This window comes from Quercus suber, unplaced genomic scaffold, assembly GCF_002906115.3.
Source record: "Quercus suber isolate HL8 unplaced genomic scaffold, Cork oak 2.0 scaffold_1028, whole genome shotgun sequence".
NCBI classification, from domain to species: Eukaryota; Viridiplantae; Streptophyta; class Magnoliopsida; order Fagales; family Fagaceae; genus Quercus; species Quercus suber.
This window is the reverse complement of record NW_027070439.1, coordinates 92,870-106,939: the sequence shown is the minus strand read 5'-3', so window position 1 is coordinate 106,939 and position 14,070 is coordinate 92,870. Positions and strand designations below refer to the sequence as shown.

At 34.1% G+C, this 14,070-nt stretch overlaps 1 protein-coding gene across 1 annotated transcript; it reads right to left on the bottom strand.

Moving 5' to 3' along the window:
* Positions 1-4,528: 4,528 nt before the first annotated feature.
* Positions 4,529-12,652, bottom strand: LOC111997499 (histidinol-phosphate aminotransferase, chloroplastic). The gene is made up of 10 exons (XM_065768959.1): positions 12,508-12,652; positions 11,546-11,818; positions 10,344-10,427; positions 9,973-10,127; positions 9,739-9,836; positions 9,429-9,537; positions 6,716-6,744; positions 6,103-6,245; positions 5,840-5,980; positions 4,529-5,038 (listed from the first exon to the last, which is right to left on the bottom strand). The coding sequence occupies exons 1-10, from the start codon at positions 12,508-12,510 to the stop codon at positions 4,907-4,909; spliced, it is 1,167 nt and encodes a 388-aa protein (XP_065625031.1). The 5' UTR covers positions 12,511-12,652; the 3' UTR covers positions 4,529-4,906.
* Positions 12,653-14,070: the final 1,418 nt, after the last annotated feature.

Below are 14,070 nucleotides of genomic sequence, written 5' to 3'. Positions count from 1 at the left end.
ATCAATTAAATTCTTCTTTCACTCTTCTTTCTTGGACTCTCTCTCTCTCTCTCTTTGGGTCATGGATCTGTTGGCTGGGTTTCATCAACTCTCTCTCTCTAAAAACTCAAACCTCTCTCATCAAATCAGGGCTCTCTCTACCAATCTCTCTCGATGGTGGCGACGCTGTGCTAGTGGCATGAGGGCTGTGGGCTGTGGGGTAGTGGGTTTTGTGGCATGGGTTTTTGCTGGGTTTTAAGGTGATTCGATGGTTGTGGCGCGGTGGTGGAGTGGTCACGGGCCATGGTAGCATATGGGTTGTAGATTGTGGGCTAGGGATCGGCGTCGACGGCATGCGGTGTGTGGCTAGGAACAGCAGCCCCTCTCTCTTCTTTCACTCTCTGATTCTCTCTCTTCTATATTTCTCTAACTCCGATACTGTCTCTCAAATTGGGTTTTGGTTTTGGTTTTGGTTTGATTTTTGTTATGGGTATCGGTGCATTTGCATATTCATGGTGGTGGCGGTGGGGGTTGCTATGGTGGTGGTGGGGATGGGTTCATTGTGGGTTTACGGAGGTGGCCTCGAATTTGGGTGGCGATTGGTCAAAGTTTGGGTCGGATTTAATTGATGTATGGGTCAGATTTAGTGGGTCTGTGAGTGTTGTAGTGGGTCTGTGGATGTTTCGGTGGTGGTAAGGATTTTCAGTGGTGGTGGTTGGTTGGTTGGTTTGGTGGTTGGTGTGACAGAATTGGTGTTTGTGGCTGAGTGAGAGAAGAATGTAATTGATTTTCTGGGTTGTGGGCTGATGACGAATGTTCTTGGGCTTAATTTGATTCAATGGGTTTAATTTTGAATTTGTGTTCTTGGGTTTGATTTTCTGATGTATTTTTATGTTTTAAATTTTGTTTTTATGTTTTTTAATTTTGTTAAAATTAATAAATTAATTTTTAAATTTATATGCTGATATGTCATGGGTGATGTGGCATTTTTATAATATTTTAATTCATCCGGCTGCCACTTCAGCTATTTCCATTGGTTGACTGACAGAAAGGACGAAAATAACATGTGTTAATTGGTTTAGGGACTAAAAGTGATAAAATTAAAATATAGGGACTAAAATAGAAAAAAGCCAAAACGTAGGGACTAAAAGTGCATTTACGCCAATTGTCTTCTTCTATGCCTTTTGATCTCATCATAATCATTCATTACCTATTTTCACATTGTTTATGTTAATTTTCTAAGAATGACTTTAAGTATTGCCAAAATAGATGAGATATTTAAATAGGCAAATTGTTTTAGAGGAATGCTAAGGGATGCCTAACACCCTTCTCATGTATAATCAAACCCTTGAACCTACCATAAAAGGATTGCAAAATTTTCAACATCAACTAAGAAGAGATCAAGAAACCTTTTGTTTGAAGAAATTATCATTATTGATTCCCACAAGACTAACTATTTTTCATGGGTATAGACCATTTTGCTTTTTGAATTTTTTTAGGCCAACACTCATTTTGGAGAGGTCAAGTATACTTTTTTTTTTCTTTCAAAAATTTAAATCATGTGTATATATATATGCACACACATACAATTACATTTTCTTAAAAAGGACATCCAAATAGAACCCAAATATATTTACTTTTGCAATAAACAATTTACTACATTGAATATCATTTAGCAATAGACTATTATTTTACAAATTTTATTGCAATAGATTGCAAATAATTGACAAAAATAATTTGGGTCAAGTTATTGCAATGTTATCTTCATTGTAATAGACAATTGTTTCATATTTTTCATTACAATATATTGTAATATAATTGGTATTAGATTATTGTAATAATATATTCGTTGCAAATTTATGTTTGTCATTGCAATGGATAGTAAAATAATTGATATTAAGTTATTGCAATGATATATTTGTTGCGATAAGCTGTCACTTTAAAATTTTTATTGTCATATATTGCAAATAATTGGTATCGAGTTATTACAATGATTTTTTTCAATTTAAGTTATTGCAAAAAATTTTCTTAGCAATTTAGTATTAGAGCTTCAATTATAATGAAAATTATAAGTTATTACAACTAATTATAATTAGTGTAATAATTTATCACTTTTAAGTTATTATTGCAATGACTTTTAGAGTCAGTTTCATAATAATGGCAATCTGTAGCTCGTTTAACCCATGAGGCAAATAATATTTTATCGATCTTAAAGAATACATGTATGGCAATAACACCCAAATACAATCATTAGATCTAAAGAAACATTTGGCAGTAAGGATGTTTTTGTGCGAGGTCCTCCTTGCAGCACGTAAAACACTCTCAAAATTTGAACTCGGTTTTTCAAGATGAATTATTTTGATTGCCACCTTAGTGTTCAAATACTTGGCCTTGTAAACAGTGGAACTAGCACTACTAGAAATTCTACTAATCAATTCGTCGAGAAGAGAAGTTGATGGGTATTAGACCTCTCGATCAGCCATGGTAGAGAAGAAGAAAATATAGCAGTTCTTGAATAAGAATCTTTTGCAATAGATAGTAAAATATTGCCATCTCTTAATTTATGCAAAAGATAACATCTCTTAATGATGCATTTAATTTGATACATTACAATAAAAAATGTTTATTACAACAAAAAATAATCGTTGCAATAACATCAGAATTATTGCAATAGTTTATGCGAAGTGTTGCAATAAAATTTGAGGTAATAAGTTTGTGTTAAAAAAAATTTGTTGCAATAAACTTTATATATTTTAATGGCAATTTTGATGTAATAATATATTTGCTTTTGCAATATACAATTTACTACATTGAATATCATGTAGCAATAGACTATTATTTTACAAATTTTATTGCAATAGATTGCAAAATTTTTGACAAAAATAATTTGGGTCAAGTTATTGCAACGTTATCTTCATTGTAATAGATAATTGTTTCATATTTTACAATATATTATAATATAATTGGTATTAGATTATTGTAATAATATATTCGATGTATATTTATGTTTGTCATTGTAATAAATAGTTAAATAATTGATATTTAATTATTGCAATGATATATTTGTTGCAATAAGCTGTCACTTAGAAATTTCTATTGTCATAGATTGCAAATAATTGGTATCGAGTTATTACAATGATTTTTTTCAATTTAAGTTATTGCAAAAAAATTTCTCAGCAATTTAGTATTAAAGCTTCAATTATAAGTTATTATAACTTATGGGGACAATTTTTGCTTCAAGGCCAAGGGCTAGACCATGTTGTAATCTAGGAAATTTTGTTGTCCCACATAGGAAAGAAATGCTTCCTTTTCACACCTTATAATCACACCTTATAAGAGATGAGCAAGTGGATGAAGAATACCACTAGTTTGGTAAGGTTACAACATGGTCTAGCCCTTGGCCTTGAAGCAAAAATTGTCCCCACATAACTAATTATTATTAGCATTAGAATCATTGCAATAGATCAAAGTTAATAATGCATAACTTAAGAGTCTCTTCTCCTTCATGTCACTAGGAGCCTATGTTGTTTAAGTTACCGTGATAGTAGAATAGAATTGACCGAAAAAATAGCCATAAATCTCCACTTAGAATATGTTATTTAACTTTTCATGGTTATTGAATTTATATTTTTGCCCACAAATTTCTATCCCTCGCTCTACTTGATCAGGACATAAAAGTAAAACAACTTTCCCCCATTTCCCTTTCTTTTGGAACCAAATGGAGGAATTCCCCCCCACCTCCCCCCCCCCCCCCCCCCCCTTTTTTTTTTTTTCTTTTCCTTCTTATTTCCAAAGATAAATGTTTTATTTTCCCTTTCTTTCTCATTTCCTATCCATGCAACCAAATGGGACAAACAAAACAGTGAATTTTGGTTTGGTCCACTTGAAAGTGTCTACCCCATTTCCATTATCTTCTTTCTCATTTCCTATCCATGCAACCAAATGGGACAAACAAAAAAGTGAATTTTGGTTTGGTCCACCTGAAAGTGTTTCCCCATTTCCATTATCTTCTTTCCAACACGTAAAGCAAAGAAAAGATTATTATTAGTGAAATTTTTGTAATTTTGAAAAATCATCCGAGAAGGAACCTTAAAAAATGATTCAAAAAAGTTCAAAATTTTAATTAGAAAAAAAAAAATCATAAAGAAGTAAACATTGACATCTCAACCTTCAAGATTTTAAACTAAAACCGTGCAATTTTGCACCAGCCAAATTCAATGAACAACTTCAACATTCTATGGTGAAGTAAAGCAGAAGGCATCTCAACCACATATGAAAAGAAAACTGCCTCAACTTAAAAAACAAAATTTCCATATCAAAACCAAAATGCTGCGATATTTCATAAATGTTTGAAAATTTTCATCACTCAATATTGATTATCTTGGTTGAAGTTGAAGAACAATTGGTATTGCATTTTGCTTTCACACTGTATATTTGAGCTTTGATCTATATGCACTGTAATGACGAATGCCCACAATCCTTATTAACTTGGTACACACACCTGCTGTAGGACAAGATTTAAATTCACATGCTTTCAAAATTCAAGATCACATGGTAAACAGGGTATCACAATATAACAGCTCATGCTAGCAATGTTTTATAAAACGTTTACACACCACCCAATTGCACAGCAAGGTTAAGCAAGCACTATGGACTACAAATCTATAAAGAATTGAGCATCTCTCTCGTTCTCTATCAAAGAAAGTTTAACCATAACTAGAGTACAATCTAGAGAAGAGCAAAAATTTATAACCCATTTTCCACAGCAAAAGGTATCAAACTGACCAAAATATCATTCATGCTCCACAACCACAAACTAAATATTGCGATTTTATAATACAGTTCAAAGCAGAATAAAAATACAATTTCAATTTTGACCACTCAAATCAAATTCTGCTCCCTAAAATGATGCCCCTGCACAGAAGAATCAAGACAGGCGTCTAAGGCACTCCATCAAGACATCTGTGTGTTCAGGCTTCCCCACAGATACACGAACATAACCCCTCAATTCTTTGTTGTTGTAGTGGCGGATCATTACACCCATTTTTGCAAGGTCCTCCTGTACCAAAATAAGGTTATCAGCATAATTCCTTATTTTTTAGTGACAGTGTAACAGTTCCAAAGCAAAATGAGCAGCAAGTAACCTGTAGAAAAGATTTAAAAGGAAAGAACAAGAACAAACAAAGAAGTGGATAGCTGGTTCAATGCATTATGAATTCCGTTTTGGAAGCCAATTCAGTTTAGTCACTAGAACGGGATATTTTGGTACCGGAACATACCAGCATACCCTTTTTGGGAATACTGGTAATGTGTGTGTGTGTGTATATATATACACACAAAAAAAATATTGGTAAAAACTTATTTAATTTAATAGCCATGTATAAAACTTTAAACCAATGTTCCTACTCCAAGTCCCAACCATCTTAACTCAAACCCAATAATATCTTGGGAGATGTTAACCAATGCCATTAGGGCATTGGGTTAGGAACTATTTTTAGAAACATTTTACTAAGAGAATGATAAAACAATAAATGTTGTTGACAGCTTTTTTAGGAACAAGTCCATAATCAACATTTCAGTCCATTTTCCTACCCAGCTCCTATGAAGTCAACTCATAATTCTGATTAGAGCAATTCATCCTAAATTAATTTGCAACCTAAATAGCAACATCAGGCACTTAAAGTGACTTCATCCTAAATTAATTGCAACCTAAATAGAGAGAGAGAGAGAGAGAGAGAGAACATTATATTGACTACTAAACCAAACAATCATGCAAAACTATAGAGAGGAAAGACTATACACACAAACACATAGTCATCTAGCAGTGTAAATTCATTTTGTAAGTGAGAAAACTGCATACCTTCAATACCTTAGCATCCATTCCAGATGCAACTTCACAAAGAATGAAGTTAGAATAGCTTGGATATGGATTGAGAAATGGCACTTCCTTAAGAAGATTATATAGCCTATCCCTTTCTTGTACCAACGTATTTTTCACTTTCTGTTAAGAGATTGTTGATTCATATCAGATATGGCATTGAATGGAAGTAATGCTGATTTTATCAAGCCTAAACATAAATTATTAGTATAAATATGGACAATCCCAATAGGACAAGAATTAACCTCAAGATACGTGGGATTCTGCAAAGCTGCACAAGCAGATATTTCAGCAGCAACTGAAACATTGTAAGGTTGCTTTGCTCTCCAAAGATACTTGATGATACTCAAAGGAAATGCTCCATATCCCACACGAAGTCCAGCTAAACCTGCACCAGTTGTTCATTTGCAATTTAAGATTCTGAACATTTCACATCAAGAAGAGAAGGTAAAACATTTTCAAAGTAAATATAACAAATTAAATTAAAAATAAAATAAATATGAAGAATCACAATGGTATAATAAACATTTGTAAAATGTAACCTCCCATATTGAACCCAAACCAGCAAATACAGGGAGTTAAATTGATTATCAACTAAAAAGCATAGGATATATTTCAAGGACAAAACCTACTTCATAATTATGGTACATTACAAGGTGCCTATTAGTCAATAGATAAATGAGTTTAGGACATCTAGACATCTGGGGCCATAGTAGCAAGGTAAAAGATTTGAAAGGGACATTCTTGCAGATAACACTCACAATATTGAAAAGGGAATTTTATTTTTTATTTTTTTAACAAAAAAAAAAAAAACACCCTTTCCTCTTCCATTATATAAAGAGACCAAATTATAGATACCAGAAGTGACAGTGGCAGCACATTGGGACCTGGAAAGTTTAATCGCCAATGCATGGAGGGCTCATGAGCGACGTTTGAAGCCATAGGTGGCTTGGAACTAATTGATCAGGCAGTAGTACTAGACTGGGTAAAATGGAGGCTGTAATCTATGGATTGTGGTTGATATCAGCAGCACAATCATAAGGCTGATGGATTTGCCAGTTGACATGGAGCTTGTGACAGACTGTGGGAAGTGCTAGGGGACCCAACAGCAGAGACAGGATACTTGCATTTGATTGTGTGTTGATTGGGCCTTGTTACATTTGCAAGGATATAAGCAATGCTTGGGCAGCAGGGGTTTGTATTGAGGCTCTTGATGGTTGTCACAAGTGGCTTGGTCTTTGTTGTGATGGGAGGGTTTCATTTTTAGGAGGGATTTTGGCAGAAGGTAACATCAGCGATGGTGGTTGGTAGGATTTTCGTATGAGATGAATCAAAGTTGATGCATTATATTTAGCAGTTGAAAAGCGTAAGTTTTAGGGAATTTGAGCTCTTTGGGGGTGGGTCAATCAACTGATTTTGAGCTTGGCTATAGGTGGTGATGGAGGGGTGATCTTGGATCACGTGTTCACGATGGTTGGATGGTGGGTGTCTCGGATTATGTGATTATTGGATTCTTGTTAAGGACTAGCTTTTTTGGGGAGGGTGGCAGTTGTGACAGCTTCCATGGTTTTGTTAGAAAACTAGATCAAGGTTTATTCTAACACCAAAACAGGACAATGAAGTCGAGAACATGTGTTCAGGAAATAAAAAGGGAGGAAAAAAGGGTAGGGAGATTGGGGAAAACTAACATAACAGAAAAAGAAAGGAAAAACTTAGGAATCAGCAAATAGGATTTGCTTAAAATAAACACAAAGTGATGAAGACAGAAAAATAAAACTAAAATAGCAATCCAATCTCTTTTATAGCATCAATCTATGTGAATCAACATCAATCACAATCAACCAAGTCCAACAAAATTAAATATCTTTAATAGATCAATTTTGGTGTACGCACATGACTTCTTTTTGGTGTACGCACATGATCAATTTTGGTCATTACAGCTAGTTTTGGTGGCTTTGGGCATTTGCAAAACAAATATATATATTCTTTGATTCAACAAAGCCAGTACGTAGGCAAATTGGGGGTAAGCTTCCTACTAAACACCTCTCCCAAACCCCAAAGAAGCAAGAGTCTTGTGCACTATGTATGACCCTTTTTTGTTAAATAGGCAAATGGTACAACAGTATTCACGATCATAGTCTAAAACTGTATGTTTTTAAATATGCAAATATACTCTTCCATAGTGATTAGCTTACCATTTCAAGCATCTGTTAGAATAACAGGTACGTTCTCTAAGAAATAAAATATCCTTCATTCTAGGTTTTGCTTTGGGTTCTTAGATTCCAAGCACAACTTTTATTTTTGATGAATCAAGATTCCAAGCACAACTTATTAATAACAAAGAGGGTAAATACCATTTATAGCACTCCTATAAGGGGAATCGGGGAGGATAAGAGATGTTGGCTACCCTGTAAGAGTAAGGGGTTTATAGTTAGTGCGTACTACCATCTTCTAGTTGGCCATAGTGAGCAGTTTTTCCCTTGGAAAAGCATTTGGAAGCAAAAGATTCCTTCTAGAGTGGCTTTCTTTGTATGGACTATTGCCTTGGAGAAATGTCTAACAATTGACAATTTAAGGAAAAAAAAGGTATGCATTTTGGATTAGTGTTATATGTGCAAGTGTAATAGTGAAACTATTGACCATCTATTCCTTCATTGTCCGGTTGCTCTGGAGTTGTGGGATATGGTATTTGGTTTATTTGGAGTTTGTTGGGCTATGCCAATGTCTGTTGTTGAGCTTCTTGCTTGCTGGCAAGATCGATTTGGTTGCCATTGTAATGGAGATATATGGATGGCTGTTCCTTATTGTTTGATTTGGTGTATTTGGAAGGAAAGAAATAATAAGTGTTTTGAAGACAACGAGCATTCTATGCCTGATCTCAAGCTTCTATTTTTCAGAACCTTATTGGACTGGGTTTCAATGTAGAGAAACCAACCTTTTTCTTTAATTTTGGATTTACTTAATTTATGTAATTTTTGTATTTGATATGTACACCCCTGTATACTCCCTATGTACTTGGATGTCTTTTTTTTTTTTTTTTTTTTTTTTTTTTTTTTCACCTCTATTAACCTCTCTCCTCATCCAGGCCCTTATTTATTCTACAATCAGATCCCTTAGCATTTCATTCTACAGGTAATTAATAGAACACTTCTTAAATTCTAGTCTAGCACCAACACAATCTGAGCATATTCAGTAAATAACCCTTGAGAGATATAAAAAAATCCTTTATTCTGTCTTAAAATGGACATATCTGCATCATGCACCAATATTAACACACATGTTAAAAGAATAGATTGAATATCCCAAACCATACTATGAACATCTCTTAAATGGATCAAAGCCTAAATTCAGACTAACTAGTTTTGTAAGTCTACTATAGAAGAAAGCTCTGTGCAGATACTTTGACTTTTCATAAATGATAAATGTACCCTTCCAGAGTTTATCCTTCCCTCAAATGTGCTAGAATGTCCATTACTGGGCAGTAAGGTAAGGACATGCCAGAGACCTCAAGTCAATCAAGTAAACTAATTATGCCAAATATACATGAAGCAAAGAAACAATTGAGAATTACCTCCCATCTGGATTGTTAGGAGATGTTAAAAATATGCATTTGGGTTTTTCTCGTTCAATAACATCTGTTATTTGTTCAACATTCAAGCTAAAGTCTGCCTTCCTGGGGACTGTAGAAAATCATGAAATTGCAGGAGGTTATGCACGTTATGCACATATGATGCAACAGTCAAATGAAAAGAAAAGCATGCAGAGAAATGAAGGATGTTAAGGGACCAAATATAAAGAATTTTTATTAATGAAAAAAATAAAAAATTAGAAACTCCAACACAGTGAAAGAGACTAAAAGAAAGCAGATATCTTATCTTTACCTTTTATAACAAGTGCCCCATTAACTGCAGCATCAAACTCATACATTGTAAAGGTCGGAGGGCAGTCCACAATCTTATCACCAGGTTCAAGCACACAACTGCAGCATATATTCATCAACAACAAAATCCACACAAGATTAGGAACTGTTGACTGTTGAATTTAGGCAGATAATTAGATACTTATGGGAATTATAATTTGGAAAATTATACAAATACAAAATTTCAATTTCTAACCGCATAATTAAATCAATGAGCTCATCTGCACCACATCCTGCAAGAATATAATCAGATTCAAGTCCTGAATCTTCTGCAAGGGCAGCACGCAAGCGACGGCTTTCAGGGTCTGGATAGACATATGGGAACTTCATTGAGCCCAAAGCTTCAAAAACCTACAAACAATCTAAATTTCTACTTAGGAAGAAAGGGGTATTGACACTCAGTATGGTGCTTGCAATAAAGACAGTGACAGACTCTTCTTTGTCTTCAAATCTTTTAAACACTGAATAAATATTTCTTTAAGATCTTCAACAAAACCAAGGTCATGAAACAAAAGACTTTGCCTTTTGTTATACCACACCAAAAGTATAATGTCACATACAACTTGCCTCTGGTGGAGGACCATAAGGGTTTTCATTCGCATCTAATTTGATGATATCTTCCGGTTTCCTTCCAAGACGGGCTGATAAAACCTGTACCAAAAAACACCATTCATTAATCTGGATATCAGATTATGAATGAACATGGATTTCCACTCAAGTGGCATTGTAACTGGGGGCCATAACCATATAAAACTAAAAGTGAAAAACATCTCATTTAACTAAAAAAATCAACCCAATCACAGAGAGAAACAAACACCATTCTCTATGAAATTTTATTTCCTTGTTTTTAACTTTTTGATTAGTATACAAACACCACTTGTCTGTTAAATTGATTATAGCTGCCATTTTTCTTAAAGAAAATGTAGTGGACGTCTTGTGCTAAACCCTTTTCAATTAATAAATCAACATTCATCATAATATTTCAAGCCGATAGTGATTTTGAAAAAATATATAGCCATATTGGGTCATAGTGCGAGGGCTTTTTGATTAAGGTGGACTGCCACAGTCAATATTCATTACTTGCTGAAACTCAGTGAGTGAGAATACCTGATGAGGTTGGAGTATCCAGTGGTCAACCATCACTAAGGGTTCATTATGCTTAAGAAAAGCCCCTTAGCATAGTCTTTATGTTGTGTGACACAATACAGATGACCCTTAAATTGGTTTCTTTTGGCTTTAGGGGTAGTCCTTAACATCACTTTTATAAGTTTGTTACTTGACCCACTTTAGTTACACCATTAGCATAGTATAGGTAGAAGAAAATCGAAATCCTCAAACATCAATCCCCCCCCCCCCCCCCGGGGTCACCAACACTGCCGAGTACTAATTAACTTGGTGTTGTTATTGCCAAGAGCCTTGTTGCTCAGTGGCATTGTCTGGTCTCCTTGATGAGAACCCAACTNAAAACCAACCCCCCCCCCCCCCCCCCCGGGGGTCACCAACACTGCCGAGTACTAATTAACTTGGTGTTGTTATTGCCAAGAGCCTTGTTGCTCAGTGGCATTGTCTGGTCTCCTTGATGAGAACCCAACTTGTAACAATTGATTTATCAAAAAAAAAAAAAAAACTTGGTTTTGTTTTGTTATAACAAACTACTGCCACAGCCAAAAATCATCCACAATATCAGAAGACTTAATCTTTGTCACAAAGAATCAACTAAGTGAGCAAAAGCAGACAAAAAACCATTAAAGGGTTACTGAGAAAAATACCTCAAAAGGCAAAATGGGTTGATAAGGAGACAATTTCCTCAAATGGGGTCGAATAAAGGAGTCACCGGTCAAGCTCTGTTGAACCTCATTGACAGGTTCTATCGAAGAAGGAACAGCGGAAGCCATAGCAACGACCCTCCTGCCGTTTCCTTGAATCAAGCAACTGGGTATGTGCGATTGAGATTGAGGCACCACAAAATGTTGAAAACCAGGGTTGGGTTTGGTCAAGCACAGAGAGGAGGCGTTGTAGATATCAATGACACCCATGAATATCTGCATATTTGGAAAACACACAAAACAATTACAAAAGATGAAAAAAAAAAATCAAATAAATAAGTATGGGTTTTAATATTGGCATACAGAGAAATCGTTTGTAAAGTGCAGAGCAATTTTTCACTAGAGAGAAAAGGGGGGGTGTGGTCAGTGGTGAAATGGAAATATAAAATTGTGACCAACAACTCTTTAAAATTCAATATAATAAATGAATAAGCTGTTTAAAGTTAGGCGCTTTTGAACGTTTAAGTATTGAAAGTCTTTATAATTAAAAAGAAAAAAAAAAAGTATTTCAAGTCTTTATAATTAAAAAAAAGGTTTAAAGTTGGCATAATTTTCTCATTCTGTCGTCCAAGTTTCAAAAGTAGACTACTTAAAATTTAAATCTTGGTCTATAAATTAAAAAAAAAAAAAAGTGTTTAAATCTTAGTTATAGTTTTAAAAACTGGACCGGCGGTTAGTTCACTCGGGAACCGGACCTCAATCCGATCTGATTTGCCTACAAAGCCAAAAATTGCCAAAAAAAAAAAAAACCCAAAAACCACATTTTTAACCGTGAAAACCAAAAATGGAGATGGTTCAACCGGTTTTAAAACGGTTTGATCAAATGTGAAAAACACAGTCATTTCAAGTTTCAACAAAGAAAAAGAAGAAAAAAAAAAAAGAATCAAATAAAAATTGTTCCACACCATAAAGGTTCCAGCGCTTGTGTAGTGCTGGGTCTTCACAGCGGTAGGCCACGGAGGAAGCAAGGAAGCAGTTGAAGAGGCCGTGGATGACTTTGTGGAGACTGATTCTCGTGGACAACTTGGCCTTTGTTGTTTTCCTTTTTCATAAGGAGATGTTGAGAAGATGAGTTTGGTTTATTTCTAGTATTTTTTTTAATTAAAATTTTCTTTCACGTCACTCATTAATTAAATAAAATGTAAAGATTAAAACACATTACCACTTGATATTATATATTTAAAACAAAAAAACTCACCCAATTAAAAAAATAACAAAAGTAAACTAAACACGTATAATACACCTTAAATTATACGCTTTCATAGGAAGTTGCCACGTTTTGGTCACAGTTGAGAGTTCCTAGGTTCGATAGGATATTTTTTTAGAAAGAATTGATAGGATTTTTTTTTTTTTTAAGTAGTAGTTTGATAGGATTTGTTGACTTGGTGTTTTAAGGATTTATTTAAAATATAATAAATATTCTAATGTATCTGTTGATTATTTATATTAGCGAAATGGATATAATTGTGTGAAATTAATATCATTGACAGTGCAGTGGGACTAAACTTGATAAAATAGTATTTTATTTATTTCTAGTTATAAGCTTGTAATTCCTTATTTATAAATTTATTTTATTTTTTTATAACTAATAATTATTTTTTATGATGTCACAGTTTGACTATCTTTTTTGAGAACTAGTCAGAAAGTCTCACTTTGATCAAGCGGTACGGTTTGGAAAGTCTCGCTTGATCTAAGTCAAGTAGTTACAAAACTACATGGCTTTGCATGAACCAAAAAACCCAGACCCAGTACTTTTTTGGTTTTATGTTCAATCCAGTTTTTAAAACCATGATTTTAGTACCACTTTTATCACAAATCTACAAAATGCGCAATTGTAATTGATGAACTATGTTTTTTTGTATATGATAAAAATTCTATTCTACCATAATATTTCATATCATTTTTATCACAAATTGACAATATGTGCAATTGTAATTGATGAATTATTTTTTTTTTATATACATAATAGAAATTCTACTTTACACTAATTTAAGTAAGTGTATATGTGTGAAATTCTCTTTCAGAAACTTAAACTCTAGTCATTGTCCCCCACACCCCACAAGCACATATATTTGTGGAGTAACCATCACGATAAAAGTGTGCTATAGTTAATTAATGAACTATTAATAGCAAATAAACGCACCACTTTTTTTCTACTCTTCACAATTGAACGTGCCATCAAGTCATGGCTAAGTGTTTCCCACATGATTTCTCTTATCAATGAATTATCACCTAAACCCACTCTTAAAAAAATACTTTGGAAGAAAATTAATAATAATAGGTGAGTTCGTACTTAGACATGGGGCACCACTAGACAATCCTTGATACCAAAACTATTTGTGGCTAGAGCATCTCCACCGGGCTCAATAAAGCCAAATTTCTATCTATATTTAAAGAGTAAACCCCTATAATCATGCTCTAACAATCTCTCCATTTGGGAGAAATGTTTTAGAAAAGCTACATTGACT

Coding starts and splice junctions, on each gene's coding strand:
- LOC111997499 (XM_065768959.1), bottom strand. Junction 10,128..10,343: donor CTTATGGTCCTCCACCAGAG/GCAAGTTGTATG, acceptor GATTGTTTGTAG/GTTTTTGAAGCTTTGGGCTC. Junction 6,246..6,715: donor TGCTGCCACTGTCACTTCTG/GTATCTATAATT, acceptor CAACTGGTGCAG/GTTTAGCTGGACTTCGTGTG.